At 42.6% G+C, this 27,260-nt stretch overlaps 3 protein-coding genes across 5 annotated transcripts in view; 1 reads left to right on the top strand and 2 right to left on the bottom strand.

Annotated features, from left to right (window-relative positions):
• The window catches only part of cdc42 (cell division cycle 42), a 33,797-nt gene extending 30,002 nt beyond the window's left edge, over positions 1–3,795 (bottom strand). For both annotated transcript variants that reach the window (XM_088617445.1, XM_088617446.1), the window contains exon 1: positions 3,669–3,795. The gene's annotated coding sequence lies outside the window, so the exon portion shown is untranslated. The remainder of the gene's footprint in view (positions 1–3,668) is intronic.
• Positions 3,796–10,234: 6,439 nt separating this feature from the next.
• ap5b1 (adaptor related protein complex 5 subunit beta 1) lies at positions 10,235–16,763 on the top strand. 2 transcript variants are annotated; one of them, XM_088616949.1, is made up of 3 exons: positions 10,235–10,356; positions 10,669–10,905; positions 12,549–16,763. In XM_088616949.1, the coding sequence occupies exons 2-3, from the start codon at positions 10,756–10,758 to the stop codon at positions 15,198–15,200; spliced, it is 2,802 nt and encodes a 933-aa protein (XP_088473075.1). In that variant the 5' UTR covers positions 10,235–10,356; positions 10,669–10,755; the 3' UTR covers positions 15,201–16,763. The 2 variants fall into 2 exon arrangements, with proteins under 2 accessions (XP_088473075.1, XP_088473076.1); XM_088616950.1 differs by lacking the exons at positions 10,235–10,356; positions 10,669–10,905 and adding an exon at positions 10,909–11,028.
• Positions 16,764–17,343: 580 nt separating this feature from the next.
• Positions 17,344–26,277, bottom strand: c23h1orf50 (chromosome 23 C1orf50 homolog). Its single transcript, XM_088616951.1, has 5 exons — positions 26,065–26,277; positions 24,926–25,041; positions 22,805–22,891; positions 21,476–21,607; positions 17,344–18,265 (listed from the first exon to the last, which is right to left on the bottom strand). Exons 1-5 carry the CDS (start codon positions 26,114–26,116, stop codon positions 18,080–18,082), a joined length of 573 nt encoding a protein of 190 aa, XP_088473077.1. The 5' UTR covers positions 26,117–26,277; the 3' UTR covers positions 17,344–18,079.
• Between the last annotated feature and the right edge of the window lie 983 nt (positions 26,278–27,260).

Here is a 27,260-nt window from a genome sequence, read left to right as displayed (position 1 = left end):
CACGCACCCCGGAGGGCAAGCTCCAAGATAACAAGATTGGTTATTGTTCGATAGTAACAGTAACAAAAATGTGAGTACAGTAATAACATTCTACAGCACCCTGTCTTGCTGCACTAATAAAGACAGCAGTTGAGATACAACACTGATCTGGCAACCAGGACTAAATTTCAGTCAGAAGTAACCAAGGCGTCTTGCTACAAAACTAACATAAATATGGCTGGAATCGATCTGCATTGCATTGGATAATTTACACACAGATTTACTGTTAATTTGGCAAATAGCTTTATCTAAGCTGCACGACTGTTTCAGGGCTACAGTGTGTACCAAAATGACGCACAAAGGGAAACAAGCTACAAAAATGATCAACAAGATTACAATAACTTTTTTACGGTGTGTTATCACTCATCAACTTAAGAAAGACAACCGTGCTTAACTTACAACTACAAAAATCTCTGAACTCAACAGTCATAAACAAAAAATGCTACAGATTTATTGCTTGTATAGATACAAACGTATTTATAGCCAAAACAGAACAGGTTGAAGTTAAATATCCCATTTCCTAAATTTTATAGGAGAGCAGAATGCCTAATGCATTGTAAGGGAAAACGGTAATAAATTCAGGAGCAATTAGTCTTCTGGACAGCTACAGAGAACATGTCTGACTTTCAGTTGATAGAAGGTAAATGCATACGATCACTGATGCAAGAAGAAAGAGACGGTTTTGAATTGGTCAGCAATGGGGGGGGTCAGGCTGCTTCTGGGTCAAAGCCATCAGCTGGCAAGAAGAGGTGACGATGTGCCGTCTTCTGCGCAGAAAAAGAAGAGCCTGGTCTCCGTTAGCATCCTCCTTGCATTTTGTGCGACGTCCACATTCACGTTCACACAGCGGGACATGACGACCGATCAACATCACGAAGTCGGAGCCAGCGAGCCACCGTGTGCTCCGCGCCTTCCTTCAAGACCACATTTTCCTAACCAAACATCCCAGTGTGGCGACAAGAGACACTGTGAGGGTCCTGGCCTGGAACAATCTGGTCCCCCTAACGTCCCCCCTTACATTCCAGTGGTGAACTGACTCCTCACTCCTCCCCTGATGTGCTGTGCAGTAGCTCTGCTGGGGCAGAACGGCTGCACTGTCACCTAGGCCTGGTGCTTCACTTTACGTCAAGGTCTCTGGGACCTTTGGGGATGAAAAACGCAACTAACTACAGCTCTGGAGCACTGGATCCTTCAGGAGAAACAGAAGAGATCCCTGGATCAATAAGCTACAAGCAACCAAGCATGCGATGGGCTGGGCTGAATGGCCTCCTCTCATCTCATCTCAGACCTCTGTTGTTCTTGCATTTTTCATCAGAAGACAATGACACAAATATGCAGCTGAAAAAGCACTAAGGCCAGGACTAGTTTTAACACGGAGAAAGCAGAAGGTAAAATAACTGACCCTAAAAATCTATCCTTTACTGCCTATAGATCCTGATAATCCATCATTTAGACAGACTGAATCAATATATCTGATCATGGCTTTTAGTCAATAACAGTAGCAAATTGGATGTCATTTGAAGATGAAAGAAAAGTGGGGAAAAAAAATCTCAGGGGAGAAAAAAGTACCACTCCTAAATAACTGATTTCCTGTTTCACAATGCTTACTCATTTGAAAAGTTCACATAAAATAATAAAACACGCATGACAAAAACAGTCCATGCAGATCCAGAAAAACAAGCGATTAACTTATATTGTCAAGCTACTTTTCATATTTCAAAAGAAAGTTACAGCCCTGTCAATTCCATTCAATGATTCTCTTTGTAAAACACAGATTTGGAGTTACAGAGCACAATTTCAACATCTCTCAATAATCAATTGCCCCTTCCTCATCATGAAAGGCTTTTCCAAGCACGATACTGACACAATGTAAAATCCTTTCTAAATCATTTCACAAGTGAAAAAACGAGAAGGGATTAAAAAATACTGGGGGATTCTTCAGCAACATTTACACAGGCAAATGCTCTTAAAAGGCACAAGAGGAAAAGGGATGAAGTTATTTGCCAGCATCAGCAACCTTTGAAAACAGCCCTGGCAACCAGCGTATCAACCTCTACCATCGAAATGTTGCTGTATTAAATCCTCCAGCTGGTACATACAGTCATAGCCAAGATTCTCCTCCCACAAATGACCAACTGGGCTCAGATTTATTTTGCTTGAAACAGATGCATGGTTTCAGAAATATCCTGAAAATAAGCAAACCAGTTTCACAAGTAGGTTTTTCTTGAACAATTCCCCCCCAATACGTTGTTGCCATAATTTGTTTTCAGTATTTATTTTTAAACAACTGGTTGTTTTCTAGACTAACAAAGGAGATCACGTCCTCTTAACTCAGCGCCCTTATCGCGGTGTTCAGTAAACTACACTGCTCCAGGACACACATCTAAAAATACAACTCCTAGACAAAACCCCTCTGGGACCTCTGCGAAAGTGGGTTACCAGTACCTCACACCCCATCAGCAAAACTGACCTACGTTCAGAAGCACTTTCTTCCCTATGTGAGAAGAGGTGTCTTTGCGAGCTAATTCTTCTGCCAAGTCCCGGTTTTGAAACTACATTAAAAGACTACTGCCAACCTCCGACAAACCTCAGAGCCACAGACTATTGATATGCTGTCAAATAATAAATCGATATGCATATCCAGCCAGGCAACCATACCCCCCTACTGGGGGAGCTCTCAAAACATTTTCACACAACATCACTGTGGCAGGAACTGAAAAGCGCTTTCAGGGGCGTGAGAAGCTGCCGCGAACAAGGACGGGGCTCCTGCTGGAAACACCCGGGCGAGCGAAAGGAGACGGGACGGCACGGCGAGCTGAAGTCGGTGGCATTTCACCAGCTGCATTTCACCGTGTCCCGGCGGTACGGACAGGAGCACCCCTCCCCGGACATGGGCAGTAACGCTCTGGCAACCTCCAGCCGCTCAAACCCCCGACGAGCCGCAGCCCGTTACCACTCCAGAGGGAGAGGGACATGTGCCTAACGGGTTTTTTTTCTTATCCTAAGCAGGTCACGCCTCTCAAACCCACACAGATGCCCTAATCTCTCGCCCGGCCAGCAGCCCCTCAGCGCCCGGCTTCCGGCAGGGCATTTAAATCGCCCAGGACCCCCGCTTCCGGGGGGCAATCACGGGTTTCGCTGCCGTACAATAACCGCTTTAAATCGCTTAACGGGGGCATCCGTATCGGGGAATCCCAACCGGTCGACAGCCGGCCTTATAAACCGCTGGTCGATGTGTCTCCCGTTTCCTTCCTCCCCCTCCTGCGAGCTCATCGCCATTCCGCTGCCGTCCGGCGCATAAAAGACAGAGGTCTCAATTTTACATTTAAAACAGAAAAACAGTCCCAATCGCTCCCGATCTTAATGCAAGCATTTGTCCTCCTGGGTGCGACGGTCGGACACTTCCCCAGCTGTCCGCCGCAGAACATTTTATTGTTATTTTTTTATTGCTGAATACGAGAAATCCGCTCGTCCGCAAAAGCTCCTGGCTTTCACGCACACTAGGAGAAAACAAAAGCGAAAACCGACGTTCGGCGGGAGAAGAGACGCGACCCCGCACGGGAGCCGAAAGGTGATCCGCCGCTTTTTTAGGGAGAAATGTGAAATAAATTTCGGACGGGCAGCCTTACCGTGCCGCTCGCTGCTGGTGTCTCTGCGCCGGGCGTTGGCAGCTCCGCGCTCGGGGTTCCTCACTCAAAGCTACAGGGGCACGTACTGCGTCGCGTCGGACTTCCGGTCGCTGGGGAGAGCGACGTCACCGGGGGCGGGGCAGCGCTGCGGCGTGCCTGGGTATCCCGAGCCGCCAGTTCCCAACATTTCAACAGCGTTGGTCAGTCTTAAGGAAATCCTTTCTAATCTGATGATTAATGCAGGGCTTGAAAGCAGCACAATCACGACGTTGTCCCTTTCTTAATTGAAGGAATGGTATATTGAGGTGTTTTATTGTTATGAAAGCATTGTTTTCTAAGGAAGAACAAATGTTTCTGGAGAGCTAACTTTGAAACCAGCTGTTGTTGTAGGCTTCCCAGTCCGTCCTGGTCCTGCTAGCTGTCAGTCTAGCTGAGCTGTCAATTGCTGTCTTTATTTGGTCATCCCGGTTACTGAACTGATTACTTGTTTTTAGTGTTTTTCTTTCTTAAAGTGGTTCAAGTCTGAAGTTTTATAAGTAATCTGCAACATTTTATGGAAGACAGGATATTCACTTATCAAATTAGTTCATTTAGGAGTTTTAATTAATTAATAAAGGATTCAACAGGAATGCACCACCTACAAAGACTGAAGTGATGAGGACAACACAACTGAAGTCAGTCTCTAAAGCAGGAATTTCCAACTTGCCTCCTGGAGGGACAAATATCTTCTATTTTTTCTTCTTTCCAAGCCCTCAGTTTCTAATTATTGGCCTAATAATTAACTCTATAATTGAGCTTTTCATTGAGCATGTTTCATAGTCAGCTGTACTTTAATGTAGTGAACTGTAATGTAGTTTTGAGTAATAATCAGCTATGAAAGAATGATTCTACTTATGTCTAAGAAATAGATTAAGTTGTGTAATTGACTGTTCAGTTTGGAACAAAAACAGAAGCCATTATGCCCTCCAGGAACCAAGTTCGAGGTGTCTTCTCCAAAGCGTTGTTTCCCAGATCTGGTCCTTGAAGTACCCTTGTGTCTTTTAGCTTGAATTCCATCTGAACTTTTAGTCAATAACACTTGCCGAGTCATTCATCCATCGTCTAACCTCTTCATCCAATTCAGGGTTGCAGGGGAGCTGGAGGCTATCTCAATAAGTAATGGGTGCAAGGCAGGATACACCCTGGGTGGGACGCCAGTCTGTTGCAGGGCAAACAGCAAATACACACACTCACCCCAGTTCCAGTTTTCCTGGAAGCTAATTAACCTACCTGTATGTTTTTGGACTGTGAGAGGAAACCAGAGCAGCCAGAGGAAACCCTCACAAACATGAGCAGCACATACAAACTCCACCCAGATAGAACCCTTAGTCCAGAACCCAGAGTCCCTGCACTGTGAGGCAGAAATGCTTAACCACTTTGCCACTGTGTCACCCATAATTGACCCAATGGATTGATTTTTAACATGTTTTCAGTGCCCAGGATTTATCTCACTATATCTTTTATGTGCATGTTTTCCAAGAAACAGAGTGAGCAGAGCACTTTCAACTTGATTTAAAATGATTGTTCCTCTAGAACTTTCTAAACAACTATTGTTGTGTATTAATGATGTGCAGACAAAGGTGGGAGTGATACTGTCAAGCACTCTCACATCCTGCATTCTTAGTGCTGCATGGGCCCATTGTTCACTCGATCAAGTCTTTTAAACAATAAACCTGACTATAAAGCGAGAGGGGGGTTGAAACCCAGGAACTGGCACAATCTATATGCTTCAAACCTCATTCTGCTAACACTCAAATGGTTTTAAATATCCAAACAGGTCAATTTAAGAGCAGAATGATCGGAACAGACATCTGTTAGAATGAAAACCACCAACGTAAATAATAATAATTGCTTACACTTATATAGAGCGGTGGCTCTGTGGCTAAGGATCTGCACCTGTAGCTGGAAGGTTGCTGGTTCCTGCTGCCAGCAGAGAAATCCTACTCCATTGGGCCCTTTAACCCTTTAACTGCTCCAGGGCTGCTGTATAAATGGCTGACCCTGCGCTCTGACCCCAAGCTTCTCTCTCCCTTCTCTGTGTGTCTCATGGAGAGCAAGCTGTGGAATGTGAAAAGACAAATTCCTAAAGCAAGAAGGAGTATATGGCTAATACAGTGATCTTATCCTAACTTAGATGGTGCTTTTCTGAACACTCCACTCAAAGTGCTAGATAATGTGGACCCCCTCCACCACCACCAGTGTGCAGCCCCACCTGGATAATGCAGCGGCAGCCATAGTGCGCCAGAACGCTCACCAAACATCAGCCATTAGTGGGGAGGAGAACAGAGTAATGAACCCAATTCATAGATGGGGATTATTAGGCCATGATTGGTAAAGGCCAATTGAAAATTTGGCCAGGACACCGGGGTTAAACCCCCTACTCTTTTTGAAAAATGTCCTGGGATTTTTAATGACCACAGAGAGTCAGGACCTCAGTTTTACATCTCATCCAAAGGAAATGCCTTTTTACAGTATAGTGTCTCTGTCACTATACTGGGGCATTAGGACCCACATAAACCACAGGGTGAGCGCCCCCTGCTGGCCCCACTAACACCTCTTCCAGCAGCAGCAACCTTAGTTTTTCCTAGGAGGTCTCTCATCCAGGTACTGACCAGGCTCATACCTGCTTAGCTTCAGTGGGCTGACAGTTGTGAGTTGCAGGGTGATATGGCTGCTGGCTGTCTTTTTTTTATAGACTCACATTAATTAAAGGAAGCATTAAAAGTAAAGTTTCTCTACTACCTATCATCAATTGCTTTTCCAAACACTTAGATTCTTGAAATAAACACATAAATTAGTTAAATGGCAGATATTTTGTACTCATTTAATGGCCTTTTAACAGTATATTTGTAACAATAATTTATTCACTATAAAACAAAGTAACTTCATTCAATGTATGAGAGAAAGAGAGACAAAACTCACTCACAGAAGAAAGAGAACACAAACCACCAGTTCTGAGCATTAGCATCACAAAAACCATGGAAAATAATACAAATCTAAATGACTGCCAAGGATGTGGATATCCTGAAGCTCTGGCAGAAGGGTGAGGCTTTTCTGTGTGCCATGCTCCTGTAGCATGGACCCTAGCATGGTGGGAGTTCAGGAGACACCTCAGAACACATTGTATTCACACCCCACCCTGCATCTGGGAAGCTACAATATTTTCTTTAACCCATCTTTAAAAAGGAAGTTCCACTGAGATCATTCCAACAAAAGACCTAGGGACAGAGCAGGAAACAGAGTTTTACTCAATTAAGCAATTTGATCCAGAACACGTTTTATTATGTTTATTTTATTATATCCTGTCTGGGGATTTGGCCATTATAGCACTGTTGACATACTGTACGGTACCTGAAGTATGAGGATATTTAAACAAGTACAGACTATACCAAGTGCACACACGTGACCTAGACATTCCAGGGTTACAGAGAGGTCATCGGATTAGTTCAACAATTTTATTTATTGCATCACTTTTTTTGCCATTTGCATCAGTGAAACAAAAAGACTGGCTGATCCTTTCAGGGAAAATATCAGGACAGTACTCTGTCCGTGGCAACACTCACCTTTCTGACTGTATCCTTTCACAGGGATAGAGGAATCTTGCTATGAAAACCATCAGAAGATGTATTTTTCCTTAAATGTGGTCTATCATGTAGAGCTGCAGAAATGTGCGAACTTTCATTTTTTGGAAATAACCATGATTTACAGATTTCAGGATTCCCCTCCTCTAGCAGATTTCGATTTCACTGGACACTCTCCCTCATTCTCCTTCTCAACATTGCCTCCTTCTCCTCCTGCTCTTCCTCATTCATCCACACACCTGAAGAAGACTCCGCAGTCAAAATGTTTTTGTTCTCTCCACTTTTCAACATGGAATTAAGTTCTTCTTGTACCTTTGCAGCATACACACGGACGTAGCTCCCCGCTTGATGCTATGTGGGGTTTTGCTTTTCAAGCAATATTGAACTTTTTTGCCGGGAAGTGAGATTGTGAAAGGACAAAGAAATCAGAGACTAAAGCTCAAATATGGCACCACCATATTGAGCCAACTGTAAAACGAAGAAACAATTCCAAAGGGGTCCTAAAAATACTCACCATATACCATAAAGGAAACACATGGAGGATATGTAGTAACACACAGCACATAGCAAGAGGGGACAATACTCTTTTTAGAGCAGGCTTTACAGATAAGTTTTCTATACCATTGAGCCGTTCTCCTTCACTATTTTTCAGATCAAATACGTATTTATTTGATGAATACATGCAAAGAGACTGCGTTTGTGGAGGTAGCATAGGCATAGGTAGCAGAATTATTGGTCAAAAACACAACCAGCTGAATCACATCTATACTAGGAGTGTTTACAAGAAAGCCATGTTAATAATAGATGATGCCTCACATCCAATACACTTCCAAATTGAAAAATTGCCATCTGGATGACATTGCAGGAGGTTGCAGAAAACAATTTTAATGAGTGCCATTACTCTTTTAAACTCTGATGAATGAGCCCCTTCAGTGCATTGCATTGACAGCGTATATATATACTGTATGTGCATGGAGCTTACACTTGAATCTTATGTTTTGAACTGTATTGTATTGAATGGTATTGCTAATTATATTAGTTTAATTGTATACAGTACATCTCTAAAACCCAATGTATGTTTTATGTACTGTGTATATACACCATTTTTATTGTTGTCTCAGTGAGGCCAAAGGCCAATTTCCACTGTATGTGGACAATAAAGTAAATTCAGATTCCATCCAACATGATATTCTGGCACCATAGGTGTATCTCAACAGACCTGGATGTGTCTCGTAAGGAGTATCTGCTGGTTAACAAGAAAATTTCTGTTTGGTTATTCTAGCTTGCTTGGTACGTAACAGCTCATTGATCCAAGCATCTCATCCAACCACTTCTTGAAAGAAGCCAGGGTATCCGCTTCAACAACACGTCTGGGTTGCTTGTTCCATGCTCGCAAAACTCAACGCCTCCTGTTGTTAGCTTTAGGCCTTCTTGGCAGCTGACTGTTCAGTGATTAAATCCTGCAGTGTTTTCAAAGCTGAAGGGTGAGGTGATTGTTAAGTGGTGCATTCCAGAAACTATTCCCTAAAAGTTATTAAACTAACTGGGGAAACCCTTAGGAGAGATGTTGCAAGCAAAGCATACAGTCACAGCAAGTCACACTAGTATTAGAATCAGTGGCATCTCCTATATGTTAATAGAAAAGTACCTGCATCTGAAGAAGGAAAAAGTTTGTAAGAGTCAAATCAGTCTTAAGTTATTCATTTCCTAACATAATTCCCTGCTTAGAAAGAAATCTTGATTATACCTGAACTTTGGAATAGAAATTAGCTCAATAGTCGCATGCTAACAAAATCACACTTTTTGCTTAGTACCCTGTTTCATAACCACACTAGTGACACATAAGGACTTTCACAATGCGGACATCCATGAGCTCCGTTCCAGTTTTACTTCTGGAACTTGATTGAGTCAGTCAGCAACTGAATTTTAGTTGGGCAATGAAGACAATGTTTTTTTGTTTACCTGTGGAGCACCACAGAGGGGTTTGTCTCATTTTGTTTCACAGGGTTGGTTTGAAAATGTTTCACATCCAATACTGAATTACCATTCCTGCTGCAGCTACGTACTGCCCATGGTGATTATACTCAAGCAGCAAAGTAACTAGTGTATTCTAGACATCTGCATTTGTAAAGTATACATTATATTTTCCCAATAAGGCCAGGGGTCTCCAACCCTATCCTGCAGTGTCTCACTCAGTAGTTTTTATAGACCACTCTTGTATAAAGATTAGGATGTTTATGAAAGCATGCTAAGTATGTTCAAACTAGCATTGCTGCCTTGCAGCGCTGGTCCTTGGGTGCAATTCCTGGGGTGCTGTCTGTGTGGAGTCTGTATGTTCTCCCCATGTTCACATGGGTTTCCTCCCACAGTCCAAAGACATACCATAGGTTAAATAACCTCTGGGAAAACTGCCCCTAGTGTGCATATATGTGTTTGCTCCGTGATGGACTGGCATCCTGTCCAGTTTGTATCCTTGGAGCCCGTTGCTTGCTGGGATAGACTCTGGCTTCCCCGCAGCCCTGTACTGGACAAAAATCCATTTGCAAATGGACGGATGGTACAATTTTAATTATGTGATTGGTAGCATCACTTACGGTCTTTCTATAAAACACAAAGCATAGATGAGTAAAAAAGCAACACAGAATTTTGGAGTAGATTGTTAAGTCTTCTCAATGTACTGTAATCAGCCAGGGCTTCAATGTAATCTAAAGAAAATATCCAATCATCCTGATGCATATACCACATACGTTAAATAGTATTGCATGTTTCGGTGTGCTTTTGACACCTTAAGGTTTTCCAGGAAAACAGAGTAGTGAAACAATTCCTAGGAGATGTGCAATAGGATCCGGAAAAATAGACCCTTTGCATTTCTAAACAGATTGTGCTGCGTTAGTCTCCCTCTAGAGGACGAGAGAGTCCGTTTGTGTAAGAACAAGTTTGTCATATGACACAGCAGCGTAGTCACATGATACTGAAAACAGGAACTGGAGAATACAGTAAATGGCGAAGGAAGAGAATTCCAAAATGAGCATATAACTGCATTATTTTTTCCCTTATTATTTAAGAGCGTAAGTGAAACTGTACGAAAACGTGCATTTGTGTTTTTAGAATGTATATACTGAGGTGTCTGTACTAGTTTATAACGCGTTTTAAAATTTCACTCACTGGATCACTGCCCTTAGCTCATGAATGAACCTGCTGCCAATTTAAAAAAAAGGTTACTTTTTGTTCAACGCAGAGATGCTTAAGACACAGTAGCCCATATTTAGAGCTTTTATAAATTAAAAAAAAATCAGCTGCCTGTGGGTTCTGTGGATCGGAGAGCTGTCGAAGGGTACCTATCTCTACACATTAATATATCGCAGGTTTTTTCCTTCTAGGTCGTGGGCGCAGTTTTTCGAGAAGGGTCTACTCGGTGAGGGTGACCCGGAGAGGGGGTTCAGCCTGCAGGCTAGCAGAGCGTCGTCATGGCAGCCCCCGGCCCGATCTCGTGGGCCCCGCGGGTCGCAGCCTTTTCCGGCAGCCCGAGCCGGTTCCTCTCCGGCACGAGCCCCGAGGCGTTCCTGGGCGAGCTGCTGCGGGACCTGCGGGACGACCGGACCAGCGAAGCCACCAAGGTGCGCGGGGGGCTCGCGGTGGGAGGAGGGCTTCCTGCTTGGGTCGTAAATATGGCGCACGGCTGCCTCGTTAACGAAATAACTGTTTCTTAATTGCAGTCTCTGTGCAATGCAAACCAGGACGTAAGTTAGTCAATTCTATTTTTTTTAATGCAGGGACTCTACTAATTATAGTCTAATTATTATACTAGTTCATAAGCAATTGCAACATTTTAGAACTTAAAAACGAATTTGCTGTTTTCGGAAATTTTAAGTGGTAACGATAAACACATTTTTTAGTTTTCTTCAGTGACCAAAGGATTGTTTTGCTTAACTTTATTTCAAATACATGGCTAATCGCTGTTATTCCAAACATTTTGATTTGAAATAGCTTTGTGCTATCGGTTTTCGTAGTATATTTTATTTAGACGAAAGAAGTCCATTATGTCATACTGTATGTTTATGTTTTGACATCATGGAACCATATGGTAGCAAATAATTTCTTATTATACTGAAACGGAGGTGATACATTGGTTATGCTCTGTGATGCTTTAATAACGGATGCGGATTTTTCAGTACAGGGTTTAACTCTGTACCCTTGGAGGCTGAAGTTCCCAGTCCTGATCATGGAGACCCACACACCGGTTCTATCTGAGCACTTAATTAAATAACTGAAAACTGGGCCCTTAACCGACCTCTTAATAGGCTAAATTTAAACTTGAGTTGGTTGCAGTTTCTGAACATGTGGAAGGTTGCCTTTCAACTTCCTAAATAAATCAAAATCTCCAACATCTGAGTAGAAAAAGAAACATGCAAATGTTCTAAAGAGCCAGCTTGTAGATTTGAGCAAAACCCTCACCTGCAGCTCAGCCTACAACGGGCATATGGGTCCTCAGAACCAGGGTTCGGAGCCTCTGTCCTAAAGCACTAAAGCAATAGGAAGTGTGAAACTATGAAGTAAAAATGACTGTTGAGTTGAGCTAAATATTATATTATAGAATAAAAATGTTCAGTTTATTTGACATTTGTACGAGTGCAATGAGCCTGAAACTGGATAATTTATTTAAATTAATCAGTCAAGGATCAATTCAAAAAGTCATTTATTGGAATGCTCTTTGATCTTTAATGATGTGGAATGAAACATTCATCCAGATTGTCTGCCGATGTGGCACACACTAGATATAGTCACAGCACACACCTGCCAAAGTTCAGGGATGGGTTCCAAGAAAAAAATACTGCTTGAACAGTGTCAGTTCATGGCTGGTGTTCGGGCTCAGAGAAGGAGGTTCTTTGTGACCACCATGTTCCCTTCTTACTGTAGCCAAGGGAAAGGTTTATGCAGTTAAGAGTAAAGTACCAGGAGGACATGGGAAAGGAAGAGCCAGGAAACCCACCAGTTGAAAAGAACTGGAAAAGAGGAGTGACACAAGATGCCCCCCGTGTGTCTCTTTACACCTGAATCAGTATTCTATATAGGGTGTAAAGAGACACACGGGGGACATCATGTGTCCAGAGAGGGAAGAGCTCCCCAAGCTGAACCTGAGTCGGTCTTGTTTTACCAGGGAGTCCACCTGGGAGGTCTGGGCCACTCTGTCAATATCAGGAATGTTCCACATTATCTGCTGCTGCAGTATAACCAGCCTTGTCTCACCTTGGTGTTTCAGGTCCTCCTGTTGTCCCCTCTCCAGGAGTACCCTCTTGTCCTCTGTCCATCCGCCTCAGTGGGGGAGGAAACAGCAGAGGAGTTGATGACTCTGTTTGCACATGCGCCGCCCAAGTCGCTGAATCTCAGGTGTCACCTGATGCTGGCCATCACCAGTGTGCTAATATGCACGTCCTGTGTGAAGAGGGACGTGAAAGTGGCGGGAAGCTTTCTGGACCTGTTAGTTCTGACGATTCAGGACACTAATGATCACAAGGATGGTAGTGCTTTTCGGCCCCTCAGGGCCATGGCATGTGACTGCCTCAGAGAGATGGAGACCTGCTTCCCTGGACTGCTATCTCAGAAGCTGGAAGCTCTTTACTTTCTAAAGCAGCAGGAGACAACAACTCTGCATCAGGCATACTCTCTCTTGTATACCTTGGTGCTAAAGAATGCTGTACACCTCCTTTCTCAGCAGACAGGAGCAGGAGATGGTGATCTGAAGTCTCTTTTGGCGGGCAACGAAGACTTTGACTGGCAGGCCACTGAGAAGACCCTGCCGCCCTTTCGCGTGAGCACCATGGAGCAGATCCCCATGCTTCAGACCAGCACAGAAACCAAGGAGCTGAAGTCGGTCGTCTCCTTGCTTTTGGAGGAGTCCTACCTGCACAACCCGGTTTCCCAATCCGCCTTGCTTCGGGAGCTGATTCAGGTGGTTGCTATTGTTCAGGCCCTCTCCCCTGCCATCTTCAAGTCCCAGCTTCTGCGTCTCTTTGGGACGATGGACATCAGCTTGCTGCACTCCACCCTCCTGATGAAGGGAGCCTTCACAGACAGCCTGTTCACAACCGAGGATGAGAACTTCCTTCTCAAGCGCTTACTGGGCATGGCTCAGCACCCGCTCTTGAACACCTCGCAGAAGCTTTTCTATATGGATTGCATCCTCCACTTCCCTGAGAATCGTCCCATGTCCTTAAACGGAGAGGAGAGCCTGCCAGTGCTGGTCACCCCACGCTTGGCCATCTCACTCTTGCCTACTGTTTTCAATGACAGCAGTACCATGCTCTGCAGAATGAACCTCCTCTGCCTTGTCTACCTGGAGGCCGATAATGAGGAAGGAGTTGGCTACCTTTACGATCATCTGATGGCGCTTCGTAAAATTGTAGATAACCAGGGCACCCGAGAGATGACAACCACTTTTTTTAAAGCGGTCTTCCTTTTCCTAAGTTATTTCTACCACAATGAGAAACTTGCTAATGAGATGACAAAGAGCCTCTGTGAACTCTATTCCAGGCACTGCAACTTGGCACCAAATCTGATTAACCTTACCGATCAAATCCAAAAGCATTTGGAAGACCCTGGATGGGTGATCAAACTGCTGAATGCCTTGCAAAATCAAATCGTGGAGCTGCCTGTGTCCCAGGTTAGTCTTCAGAGTCTGTGTTGGCACCTCAAAATCCTGGGTAGGGTAGCAAAGGAGACTCAGGTTTCCCAGAGGAGCACTGTGCACTTCCTCTTTAACCTCCTTATCAGCTCTGACCTGTGTGGGTCTGGAGACTGGCGTATGGGCAATGCCATTCTTGCCATCTGTCGCAACTTGCTCCAGCATCCCAGCTTGGATCAGGTGTTCGTTGACCTGGCGGATCTCTTGCAGTTCATGATGCACCGCTACGAGGACACAGACATCCGAGATCACGCCCGCTTCTACTACACCCTGCTGACCAATTTGTCACGAGAAAAGCTCTCTGGGGTTCTGGCGATGGGGCCTGAAGTGGGCCAAGCCAAGGTCAGATCTCTGTCATCCATCATGGCTGAGAGTGAGGAGCATACCAGCTGCTTGACCATTCAGCCAACCAAACAACCAGTGCTGCAACTTGTCAGACTACGAGATGATCGCATGCTGGGCAAACTGTGTAATGGCAGACCAGAGATCAGCAAAGGTGAAGACTTCCTAAAAAACTATCACGACCAGTTCCTCAGCCCTGGCTTTGCCTCTGAGGTAGTTCTGAAATACCATTTAACCTTTGCAGGGGAGGTAGATTCTCTCTTTCACAAGCTTTTCTCCATCTGCTTGCATTTTGATCTCACTGACTCTAATTATGAAGAAATGAGTGACATCAGTGTGCCTTGTTTGTTCAAAAACAGAAAGCCGCCTGTGGTCTTCCTTAAACTTAAGCCACGGCAGCCGTACCCTACCTCACTGCGTGCCTGTGCCATATTCACCACGGAGGATGGGCTTTCTTGGCACACTGATTTGGCGGACGTTCCTGTTGCTTTCCCAGATATTTTCCAACCCTTGCCTGTGCCAGCGGACTGGCCGCTGGAAACCAGAGAGCAGCTCTTTGAGAACCTGTGGAAGTCCATGTGTGCTGATGAGTCTCGACAGTCTGCCATTAGCCTGTTCTGCTTTGAAATTGGGGAGAGGTCTCTAAGAGATATCATCGACTCCCACTTTCACCGCTTCTTAATCTCTAAGCAGGCCGACCAGGAGTTGCAGAAGGCCTTGCTTTTCCTCCCCCCACAGTTTCACGTCTTGTTGGAGATCAGGAACGCAGAAGACGCGGCTCGTGTTGATGTTGCCATGGACAATTGGAAGCTGTTGCCCTTCATTAACTCCTACCTTAAAAGCATTACAAATCCAGCCTGCGATGATCAGGGTCAGGGACTCATTTAAATTGTTTTGAAAAACTGATCCTGTGACTTGTCCACACCTGACAGTCTGATATACTGCAAGCTCCATAGTGCCTTACAGAAGTCATGTCAAGGCTCTTGCTGATGTAACAGCAATGTCACAGGAGCCTAGCAGGTCCACAGAGTCGCCAATCTGGTGGGACCATGGCTTACTAAAGGCTTTCCAACCCTGGATCCTCAAACACTTACAGGCTGCTGCTCAGCTGGTCTGGCAACTCAGGCTTAAAGTGATGCCACCTGGACCCTCTAAGTGAACCTTTAGTGGTCAAGCAACTAGGAAGTCACTTTGCACAAATTTCAGGATGTCACATCAGCTATATATTTTTTACATAAGGCATTTGTGCATTCATGATATGACTAGATGTACAGTATTATTTGAAATTAAGTATTTGTTCAGAATCCTGAGCAATACCTCCAAGACTGAAGTCTAGAATTGTCCTAGAAAAGCCTGAAGACTGTCAGTGGAAATATCATAAAATTAAAGTTACTTTGAAACATACATCTTCCTGAATAGATAGGGAATTTTGCTATTTTCCTTATGAGTTTACCTCTATAATCTCTCTTAATAGTTTAACAGTTTTACCGCAGTGAATGATTACAATACTGTAGTGTTGTATACAAGTGGTCTCTGATGCACCTCAGGGTTAAGTATCAGAAAGTCATGACATACAGCTAAATGATGTATAAAAGGGAATTGTTCCCCATAAGAACGATGTAAATGCAGGGTTCAGAATCGTTAAGAATGTAAATTTTGCCCAGTGACTTAAAGCAGGATTAATGATTGATTGATTAATTAATTAAGAATTAATGGAATAGAGTCTGTTGGGGACCATAAGTTAGACTGAGTGTGTGTTTCAGAAATTGCTTCAGTTTACCAGTCATTAGTTTAGATACATCATGAAGACATTGAGCTCGCAGGTACTGTACCTGACAGGTGGTCACAAGGTCATGCTGCTGATAAGCCTAAGGAGAACCTGGACACCCGAAGCCCCCCCCAACGTCAACAGCTCCTGGTCCATTGTGTAGCAATTCTAGTCTATTTGTGGTTTTAGTATGTTACCAGATTCCCCAATGAACAAGCACACATAAGGGTAAGGATAAAACTGCAAGACAATATACTGCATTTGTTTTACTGCTGTAATGGTGGGTAGTGTGTAAAACCTCATATTGGTTTTAATACAGGGTAGTGAGTCTCACAATCCAGGGGTCTGCAATCGAATTCCTGGGTCCAGTTCAGGTCACCTGTTTCTGAAGATACAGATTATGTTTTGTTCACTTTAGCAAACTGTGCCCATTGAGGAATGAAAGGTACTCGGACGTTGGTTTAACTAATGATCTGCTTTACAGAAAAATGTATAAATCTTGGGAGTACGGCGGCTCTTCAATACCAGGGGTGGAAACTCCTCTCCTAATCTGATCTCTTTTTAAAATAAGTGTGACATCCACTGTGTAAACAGAGCCCTGCAGTTCAGTAACCAAGTAAAAGAAGATATAAAAAGGTCAAGGTCACACTGTGTTAACAGTGTTTAATGCACAGCAGTTTACAGTGTGATGCACAAAAAAAATTTATCTAACCCAGTAAAAATAAACATACTTCCATGTCCATGTTTTTAGTGTTTGTATTTGGTGTTGATAATAGCAATAGCTAGCTTAATCAATTCTGTTAATTATTTTAAATTTAAAAATCTAATATTAGAAATATTATGTACATGTAAGCAGAATAAACTTTACAGTAATTTAAAAATTTGAATCAGAAGTGGGTTTGAAAGTTCTCCATTATGTATTTCTCATTACACAAAGCAGCCCTGCATACAGTAAGAGGTCATATGGATCTTCATCTTCTCTCCTAGAGGGAAAGTTAATATACCTCATTATTGTAAAGCAGTTTTTACAAAGTCTGAACAGCCTGTTTTATATTTAGACCACACTGTTATGGAATGGTATTTTGGTATACTGTGCCCTTTGCCTCTTTTATATCTCTGATGTATTCATAAATGTGACCAATTAACTTAATTACTTTCTTAGACACACACAGGATGTTTCTTATGACCTTTTACATTCAATAACTCATAATATTCGCTTCAATAAAAGTACAGTTTCCAATAATACAATTTGGAGATAGACAATTTGAAGTTAGAAATGTAATTGAAAACACAAATGTATTTACACGCAGTCATCTTGCACGCAGCTGCTGTAAACTGTGAAGATGTGTGCTGTGACCCAGCCAGTGAAGATAAGGCTGTGGAGAACAGCAGCTCCATACAGGCTCCCTCCTTGAAGAGGGAAATACTGAACTTCTAAACTGAGAAACAGGAGGAGGAAAATGGCAACAGATTAAGCTGTGAAGGAAATGGACACTTCCACTGAATAGCCATACAGCTGCCCTCTCAAGACAACAGAGAGGGACACAGTTGTCTGATGATGGGTCTCTCAAAGGCCCACAGACATTTTCATCCCCAGAGACCATCACCATTCACCCACTGGAGTCACCCAGGAAAGTGGGCAGACATTTCAATTTGCCCTTATTCTAAACCTACAAATAAAATGGCACTGATAGATTTAAAAACAATACACCAAACGACATCCGACCATTTATATTATCTATATTAAAAATTGGTGAATGTCACTTAAAACTAGAAACAAAAGGTTATCTGTATCCTCTCTGACTGGATAGACATGATCCGATCAAGTAGGACATTTGGGAAAAGGGGATGAATATTGCCCTTACCTGCATTCATGAAAACCACACAAAAAACATCTCCCACTGCACCCATATCTCTCAAATGCCACACAAACCCCAAAGTAAAACCCATGAATCCAACAAAGTCTCAGTCACCACGAAAGTCTTTGCCAAGCCCTGGTTTAGGAAGACAGGCCCTGGAAGTTGGGCTCTGCGCAGGAAGGCAGGGCAGTCTGCTGGGTCAGCAGCTTGTCAATGATGTTGATCTCGGAGTCCCGCCTGTCCATCTCCTCAGCTGGAGTCCAGGACATGTCGTACTGCAGCTTGTAGCCGCCAAGGAACTTGTGTGGGCAGCTGGGTCCCCAGTCCTGCACAAAGAAAGGGAAATTAATTTAATCTCCACAGTCCCAAACACACCAAGCATTCTTACAGTACACCACACCATCTGGTACGATTCCATCAGCTTGCGTGACTATTGCTTTGTATATACTTCATTCTGTCCAACAATTTTCATTGTCAATTCACATTGTTAAGCTGCTACTAATGGGAAGAAGGGGGTTAACTCAAACCTATGGCGCTAAAGAGACAGGGGTTCCAGGGTCACATAAGGACACATGGTTACATGGGTTAATTATAACAATTTTTTAACTTCTTAAAATGGTTCTTTTTAGTCAGTCTGTGTGTCCAATTTGTACGGTAAGATTCAGGATTCACACTGGTGTCCCGTACCAGGTGCACCCTCCAATCTTGTCAGGACACGCTCCTGGCCCCCCGCGACTCTGAATTGTATGACGCAGTTAGACAAAGGATGGGTCAGAATTCATACTCACTTGTGTAATTCAAAGTGCGAATTTAATAATAATAATAATAATAATAATAATAAACTTTATTTTATATAGCGCCTTTAAAGGTGGCTTCTCAAAGCGCTTTACAGGATGACAATAACAATAAATAAGAAGACTACAACAATAAATAAGACAATTTCACAAGACAGGACACAATTATAATTACAACAATACAACAATAACAATAGAGGAGACCGTGGAAGATGGTATTAAGAAGAGCAGAGGGGTGAAGAATGGAACCAGTTAAGTAAAGGCTTTTCTGAAAAGGAGGGTTTTGAGTCTGGATTTGAAGGAGTTTAGAGAAGGTGACTCTCTAATATCCTTGGGCAAGGAGTTCCAGAGCTTGGGGGCATAGCAGGAGAAGGCCCTGTCGCCCATACAATGTAGACGGGCTTGGGGGACAGTAAGGAGGGCAGAATTTGAAGAGCGGAGGTTGCGAGGTGGGGAGTAGGGCGATAAAAGTTCAGACAGGTATTGAGGTGCTAAGCCATGTAAAGCCTTGTAGGTGAGCATGAGGATTTTAAAGTCTACGTGGAATTTGACCGGAAGCCAGTGCAAGGACTCCAGGATAGGAGTAATGTGAACACTTGCACTAGATCTGGTCAGGATTCTGGCTGCTGAATTTTGGACATACTACAGCTTGTTCAGAGTAGATTTAGATACCCCAGGGAGCAGAGCATTGCAGTAGTCAATTCGAGAGAATACAAATATGTTGATCAGCTTTTCAGCCACAGTTAATGATAGCATAGGGCGTAGTCTTGCGATATTTCTAAGGTGAAAAAAAGATGTTTTGACAGTATGCTGTACATGTGGGTCGAATGTTAAGCCAGAATCGAATATAACCCCAAGGAATTTAAGTAGTATAATTTTGTGATTAAGTGTTGCGAGCTGCATCAGGTCAAATTGTTTTGAATAATATACAGTGCCTTGCGAAAGTATTCGGCCCCCTTGAACTTTTCAACCTTTTGCCACATTTCAGGCTTCAAACATAAAGATATAAATTTTTTATTTTATGTGAAGAATCACCAACAAGTGGGACACAATTGTGAAGTGGAACGAAATCTATTGGATTTTTGAAACTTTTTTAACTAATAAAAAAATGAAAAGTGGGGCGTGCAAAATTATTCGGCCCCTTTACTTTCAGTGCAGCAAACTCACTCCAGAAGTTCAGCGAGGATCTCTGAATGATCCAATGTTGTCTTAAATGACTGATGGTGATAAATAGAATCCACCTGTGTGTAATCAAGTCTCTGTATAAATGCACCTGCTCTGTGATAGTCTCAAGGTTCTGTTGAAAGCGCAGAGAGCATCATGAAGACCAAGGAACACACCAGGCAGGTCCGTAATACTGTTGTGGAGAAGTTTAAAGCCGGATTTGGATACAAAAAGATTTCCCAAGCTTCAAACATCCCAAGGAGCACTGTGCAAGCGATCATCTTGAAATGGAAGGAGTATCAGACCACTGCAAATCTACCAAGACCTGGCCGTCCCTCTAAACTTTCAGCTCAGACAAGGAGAAGACTGATCAGAGATGCAGCCAAGAGGCCCATGATCACTCTGGATGAACTGCAGAGAACTACAGCTGAGGTGGGAGAGTCTGTCCATAGGACAACAATCAGTCTTACACTGCACAAATCTGGCCTTTATGGAAGAGTGGCAAGAAGAAAGCCATTTCTCAAAGATATCCATAAAAAGTCTCGTCTAAAGTTTGCCACAAGCCACCTGGGAGACACCCCAAACATGTGGAAGAAGGTGCTCTGGTCAGATGAAACCAAAATCGAACTTTTTGGCCACAATGCAAAACGATATGTTTGGCGTAAAAGCAACACAGCTCATCACCCTCAACACACCATCCCCACTGTCAAACATGGTGGTGGCAGCATCATGGTTTGGGCCTGCTTTTCTTCAGCAGGGACAGGGAAGATGGTTAAAATTGAGGGGAAGATGGATGCAGCCAAATACAGGACCATTCTGGATGAAAACCTGTTGGAGTCTGCAAAAGACCTGAAACTGGGACGGAGATTTATCTTCCAACAAGACAATGATCCCAAACATACAGCAAAATTTACAAAGGAATGGTTCACAAATAAACGTATCCAGGTGTTTGAATGGCCAAGTCAAAGTCCAGACCTGAATCCAATCGAGAATCTGTGGAAAGAGCTGAAAACTGCTGTTCACAAACGCTCTCCATCCAACCTCACTGAGCTCGAGCTGTTTTGCAAGGAAGAATGGGCAAGAATTTCAGTCTCTCGATGTGCAAAACTGATAGAGACATACCCCAAGCGACTTGCAGCTGTAATCGCAGCAAAAGGTGGCTCTTCAAAGTATTAACGCAAGGGGGCCGAATAATTTTGCACGCCCCACTTTTCATTTTTTTATTAGTTAAAAAAGTTTCAAAAATCCAATAGATTTCGTTCCACTTCACAATTGTGTCCCACTTGTTGGTGATTCTTCATGTAAAATAAAAAATTTATATCTTTATGTTTGAAGCCTGAAATGTGGCAAAAGGTTGAAAAGTTCAAGGGGGCCGAATACTTTCGCAAGGCACTGTACATACAGTAACGAAGCTTAGGACCTAGATGTCCGAGATTGTGTCTTCAAGTCACATTTTTTAACTCCCAATATCTAGTGTCATAAACACAGCTGAGACTTCCAATCAGTGTTTTGTGAGGAATCTCTTTTCCTTGCAATCTAGCGATTTGTTCTTAGCTCCTGTCTCAAATCTCTAGTTACCTGCGGGGAGAGGATGGAGAAATAGCGCTGGCCAGACTCGCGCACGTACAGGTAATACATATTCCCCGGCTTCTTGACAACATTGCAGGCGGCGTGGTGCAGGTCAGCGTCCTTCTTCGCGTCCTCCAGAACCTGAAGAAGACACAAACGGGGAGTTTCACAAAGGACTAGGCCTTTGGAGAACTGCCAAAGTGAAGAGCAATTCAACTCGTCTAACTGGCATCTCTTTCCCAGCGGAAACTGCGACATATCGAAAGGGACCTGAAATTTGTTCCGGTTTGTCCTGCTTGATGTAAATTTTCAGCTGATAGGGGGCTGCAAGAAAAGCAGTTTGGAGTTGAATGGCCTACTCCTGCTTTCAACCACTGCTATGATTAAGAGCAATACAAAAGTAATGTACCAGTGGTTTAAACCTGACATACATAACCAGATACAATTTCTGTTTCCTTCTGAACTGGCCCAGCCTGAGTTACAAGCTAACCCAATTCTTAAATGCTAACCCAAAATGGAAAGTTCAGTTTTACCTGGTTTAATTAAGGCTGGAACCTGAGAAAACTTATACCAAATACCAAAATAAATGATGATGCTTTAATCTATTTGTAACTCAGAAGCCTCCTTATTACATCTTTCTTCTCCACATTATTTGAGTGACTAAAAATCACCCAGGACAGGAGTCTCCAGACCTGGAGAGCCCCAGTCCAGCAGGTTTTATCATTCACTGGCTATCCCCCTCTGGAAAGACGATCGACTTCCATGAATTTATGGAAATTTCCATGGAATTTATTAATTTTTCCACACACTCCCTGGTGGGTCTTTTTTATGGTCTCAAATTGCTGGGCTTCTTCAAGGATATTCTTCCTCCACCTACGGTCAAGGGCCCCAGGAGCTGATCTCCATGTCACTCTCTTCCAGTTTTCTTTTAGTACATATTTGTAATGTTTCATAGGGTGCCATCATGGATCTAGTAGATTGGATTTCATCGTCATCAGTTAAGCAGGGGACATTAAATGAAGTATTTGGAGATCACTTTGGTATACAATCTGAGTGCTCTTTAGCACTCAAGGATCAGCATTGTCTAAACTGAAAGGATCACTCACTTAATTTATTAATATCTGACAGGTGTTGCCAATGTTTAGAAAGAGGTATATTATAAGTCTAACTAGAACAAGGTCCTAAGACCAAGGCTTGAGACCTCTGGCTCTGATCTAAGATGTAAATTGTAAGTTAGTATGGACATCAACACAAAGCCATTTAAGGCTTTTCTGTATACTTCTGGTCAGAATTCTCTCTTTATGAATATGTTTACTCAGAAATCTCCTTATGTCATACCTTTCTTGCTTGTTCCTGCAGGTGTCTGATTTGCTCTGCTATGACAGTCAGCTTGTTGCATGCATTAGCTCGAACAAACTCATCAGCCTGTCGGAGAAAAAAAAGGTTTTCAATTGGCACTGGTTCTCCATTTAAACTACATAACTTAAAGTTTGCACACTTGTGTAGAGTTCACATGCTTCATTTTTCAAGCTGAGATCTAGGGTCCTCATAATATTTTAATACCTGTTATAAAAACATATGCAGTATATGAATTTAAACACTCAGAACACTAGATTATTCAAAATCCACATTCATAGTTAAGAACAAAATGTACCCAAACTGGTTCACATGCCCACTGGTCATCAACATTACTGGAGCTGAGGATACTTAAAATCCATCTATCCATTTTCTAACTACGTATCGTGAGGGATGCAGGCATATTAAAATTAACAAAATATACTTGGTTGGGCTTGATTACTGAATGATCTCTGGGTCTCAAATGTAACCTTTTTTTATACATTCTTACGAACAGGAAGGATCGAGTACAGCCCTTCCCTGATATTACCCTAACATTTTATCTCCGAGATAATGTAAAGTTGTTCATGTGATACATTAATAACACCAAGTTCATTCCCTAGGGTCAACTGCATGAGACAGCTCGTTAAATGTTAAATGTTTCTTATTGTCTCCATATTTAACACTTAAGACGCATCCAGGCCCTGTATCCACCACCTCCCATCATCCCTTCTGATGGAGCACTAATCTAAAAGGATACTGTTGTTAACCTTCCACAACCTGTTTGGGTTGATACGCGAAACAGTGGTAGACAAACATGGCAGCAGCACTGATGAAACTCTAAGTTGTAGAAAAAATTAAAACATTTGAATTAAGCACAAAACTGTGAACTTTGTGAAAGTACTGTACAGTTGGCATTGTTGTTGCAAAGCCCTGGTCTTGCCAATAGCGAGAGCGAGAGTTTGTGAGAATTGCGACCTGATGCCTCCCTTCCTGCTCACTAGTCACTGTGATGACTAATGTAATGTGATGTATGAGTGAGTAAGTACAGGTTGTACAGCAGACATTTCACCACAGAAATGTTCCAACCTGATCTGCTGGCAGAGTTAACAAGATTGTAGTATTTAATAATATTAATAATAATAATAATAATAATTATTATTATTATTGTTTCTTACACTTATATAGCGCTTTTGTGGACACTCCACTTAATGCACTTTACAGGTAATGGGGACTCCCCTCCACTACCACCAGACCCACATGGATGATGCAGCCAGAGTGCACCAGAACACTCACCACGCATCAGCCTTAAGTGGGGAGGAGAACAGAGCCAATTCAAGATGGGGATTATTAGGAGGCCACGATTGCTAAAGGCCAGGATGCCGGGGTTACACCCCAACTCTTTTCGAGAAATCGCCCTGGGATTTCTAATGACCACAGAGAGTCAGGACCTTGGTTTTATGTCTCATCCAAAGGACCACACCTTTTTACAGTATAGCGTCCCCGTCACTATACTGGGGCATTTGGACCCACATAGACCACAGGGTGGGCGCCCCTTGCTGGCCTACACTAACACCTCTTCCAGGAGCAACCTTAGTATTTCACAGGAGGTCTCCCATCCCGGTCCTGACCAGGCTCACACCTGCTGAGCTCCAGTGGGCTGCCAGCTGTGAGTTGCAAGGTAATATGGCTGCTGGCATTTGTCTGCAAAACCGTCTCTAAATCGAGAGCAATAGTTCTATTGGATTAATAGAGATGTATTCACTAGCCTGCTAGCTTACAATGTCACAGGGCTGCATCATGTCACCGGAGGTTTTGTTACTTGAATTGCAGAACATGGCGCTGTGCCTATTTGGAAATTTAATCTACTTTGTGATGTAAATTGGAGGTTTTACAAATTGCTGTGTAGATTTTACTTTCTTTGTGATCTGAAATGCTCTCATCAATCCTGATTCTTTCTAACCCCAAAATATAAAAACAGCGTTGCATTTGTCCTGCTTCTTCCCCTGCAGGACCCTACAAGCTGAAAGAGGAAGCCTACAGTAAATGAATGGGCGCTTATGCCTCAGGCTTCTGAAGGCAGAAGAGAAGAGCTGGCTGTCATGGCTCTAATGGCTCACCCACCTTCTGCACCTGCTGGGCCAGAGCTACGAGGTCCATGGGGTCCCCCAGGCGGTTGGTGTGGTAGGAGCTGACCAGCTGCAGGCCTGTAGGATTGCTGTTGCTCTCCACAAGGACCACTGCAGAGCAGACAACAGGGCAGCACAGTCAGCACTGGATAGTCGACACCCCCTCACCCCTGGGCTCCCAGTGCCCAACTGGCAAACTACCCCTGCGCCCACAAGTGGCGCCTGTAATACTAATTTAGCTCTTCCGAACCAAAAACACAACAGAAGGAAAAAGGAAGTGAGAGCTGGCAGAATGCAGCACAGTAAAGTGCCAGATGATGTTCTGATATATCAACAAGGAAAGAAGTGCTTTTAAGAAAAATGTGCTACTGCTGCAACAGTTTTTTTTAACTTACTTTTTTAAATAAAAGACGATCTAAAGATCAAAATTATGTGTGGAGCTTTAAATAAGCGATAACATTAATCTCCTCTTTGAAGCTCCAGACTCGATTTAGTAAATTAACTCGATTATTGTCTCGATTATGTAAATTATTTCAAAATCGGGTTTTATATATCTGTTTTAAACCTAAATAAATAAGGTGTAATATATACGTGGGTTAATATCCTGATTAAATTTTGTTTATTGCTCCACAGGACACGCGAGGCAACTGTCTTCTCTCCTTCCCTTACCCTCGTCTGAAAAGGTACGATTAGACGTAAAGGGAGGCTGTGAGTTCTTGTGTAATGAAAGCTTTATACATGTAGGCTTTCTGGTAGGAGAGGCTGCGACTGTACTGATTATACAACACTTGACATAGGCAAGAGATATTACACCTTAATTTGTCAAAACTATGGGCGTATTTTAAGGAAATGTATTTATATAACTTACAAAAATAATAGTTACAGTCCATCTTTATGAAATACGTTTAGAAATTTACATTTGGTTTATGTTAAGCTTTTAATTTTCTAAACTTCAGCTAGACGTATAACTAAAATGAACAAAACAACCTCCTGCAGAACAAATGCACATTATAAATTAATTATCCACATGTATACAGCGTTTTTCAGATCACTTCTCGATACTGCTGTGATGTTACATCAGTGAAGCACAGCAAACGGATTGTATAACACAGACACGTGTGCTGCATATCTTACCTGTTGTAGTTCCAGCTGTTGTTGACTTTGATAAGCTCACGGCTTTTTCCATTGTGTGTACAGAAGCTTTTCAAATAAAGAAGTCGAACTGTCTTCCTAAGTAAAAGGTAGTTTAAAATCAGCGGTCCAAATGCACACTAAACACACTGCCGCACAACTAATCTCCCAGAATGAAGTCCAGTTCCCTAGTTGTGGGTGTCTCTGGGTCCTAGATGGCAAGCAAGGTTCATTATGGTTTCCGTAGATAACGCCTGACTGTAAATCAGCCGTATGGACTCTGATAATGGGGTATGTGGATGTTAACAAAACAAGTATTGGCTTCTAACTAACTCTTAGCTCACCTGGTACCATTAAAAACCTGCGAATAATACTGTAGATAAATAACAAGCTGTTTACTATTAGACCGCGCGAAGGCCACCTAAATGTCTTTTGACAGAGTTACGCAAACCAAGAACACGATACCATACAAGATGATATAAGCCGGTTTAATGGGTTTGACACCTTACTTTATTTTACTTGCCCGGATATGTACCAAAAGTTTATATTTATAATAAATTTATTACTGATTATGTGGAGATACCATCTCCATAAAATGAAATGGACAACGTCCACTCCAAATATTAACCTATTTAAAATAGAAATTGAATTTTACGTTAAAACTATTCAAAATCACTGAACCACTGACATGTTAAGTTATGTTAAACTGTTTCTGTAAATTAGTTAAGTACCTCTTACTTTCTTATAATGTATGTTTACAATATTTTACTTCGTTAAATGTCAATTAAGGAGGTTCGTGTTTTTGTTAATGGTTATAAATAAAGCATTAAAAAACATGGTATAAACCGTACATGTACAGAATAAGGACTAAGCAGGGTGGTTTGTAACTCCAGGTTAGTATGCTGATTTCAGTTCGTTGCAAATAGCCCAGTGTGTGTTTGTTTTTGTGAGTTAATATTACGTTTTTGAACGTACACATTTTATAAAAGTGACCATTAATTCCTGATTTATGTAATAGTCGTGTGGCTGGTTTCAATATTAGCTAAACTCCTAGCCTTGTGTGCTTGAAAATAACACTAGATAATACTGATTTAGTGCTAATGTGGATTTGAGAAACAGCCTGATATGGCCAGATCATTGGGTTTGAGCAACCTCTTGCGGCCTAATGAATAATGAACTCTTCAAGACGGCAAGACCTA

Source organism: Lepisosteus platostomus, chromosome 23 (genome assembly GCF_059453375.1).
Source record: "Lepisosteus platostomus isolate fLepPlt1 chromosome 23, fLepPlt1.hap1, whole genome shotgun sequence".
NCBI lineage: Eukaryota > Metazoa > Chordata > Actinopteri > Semionotiformes > Lepisosteidae > Lepisosteus > Lepisosteus platostomus.
Note: the sequence above shows the minus strand (reverse complement) of the source record. Positions and strands in the feature narration are given on the sequence as shown.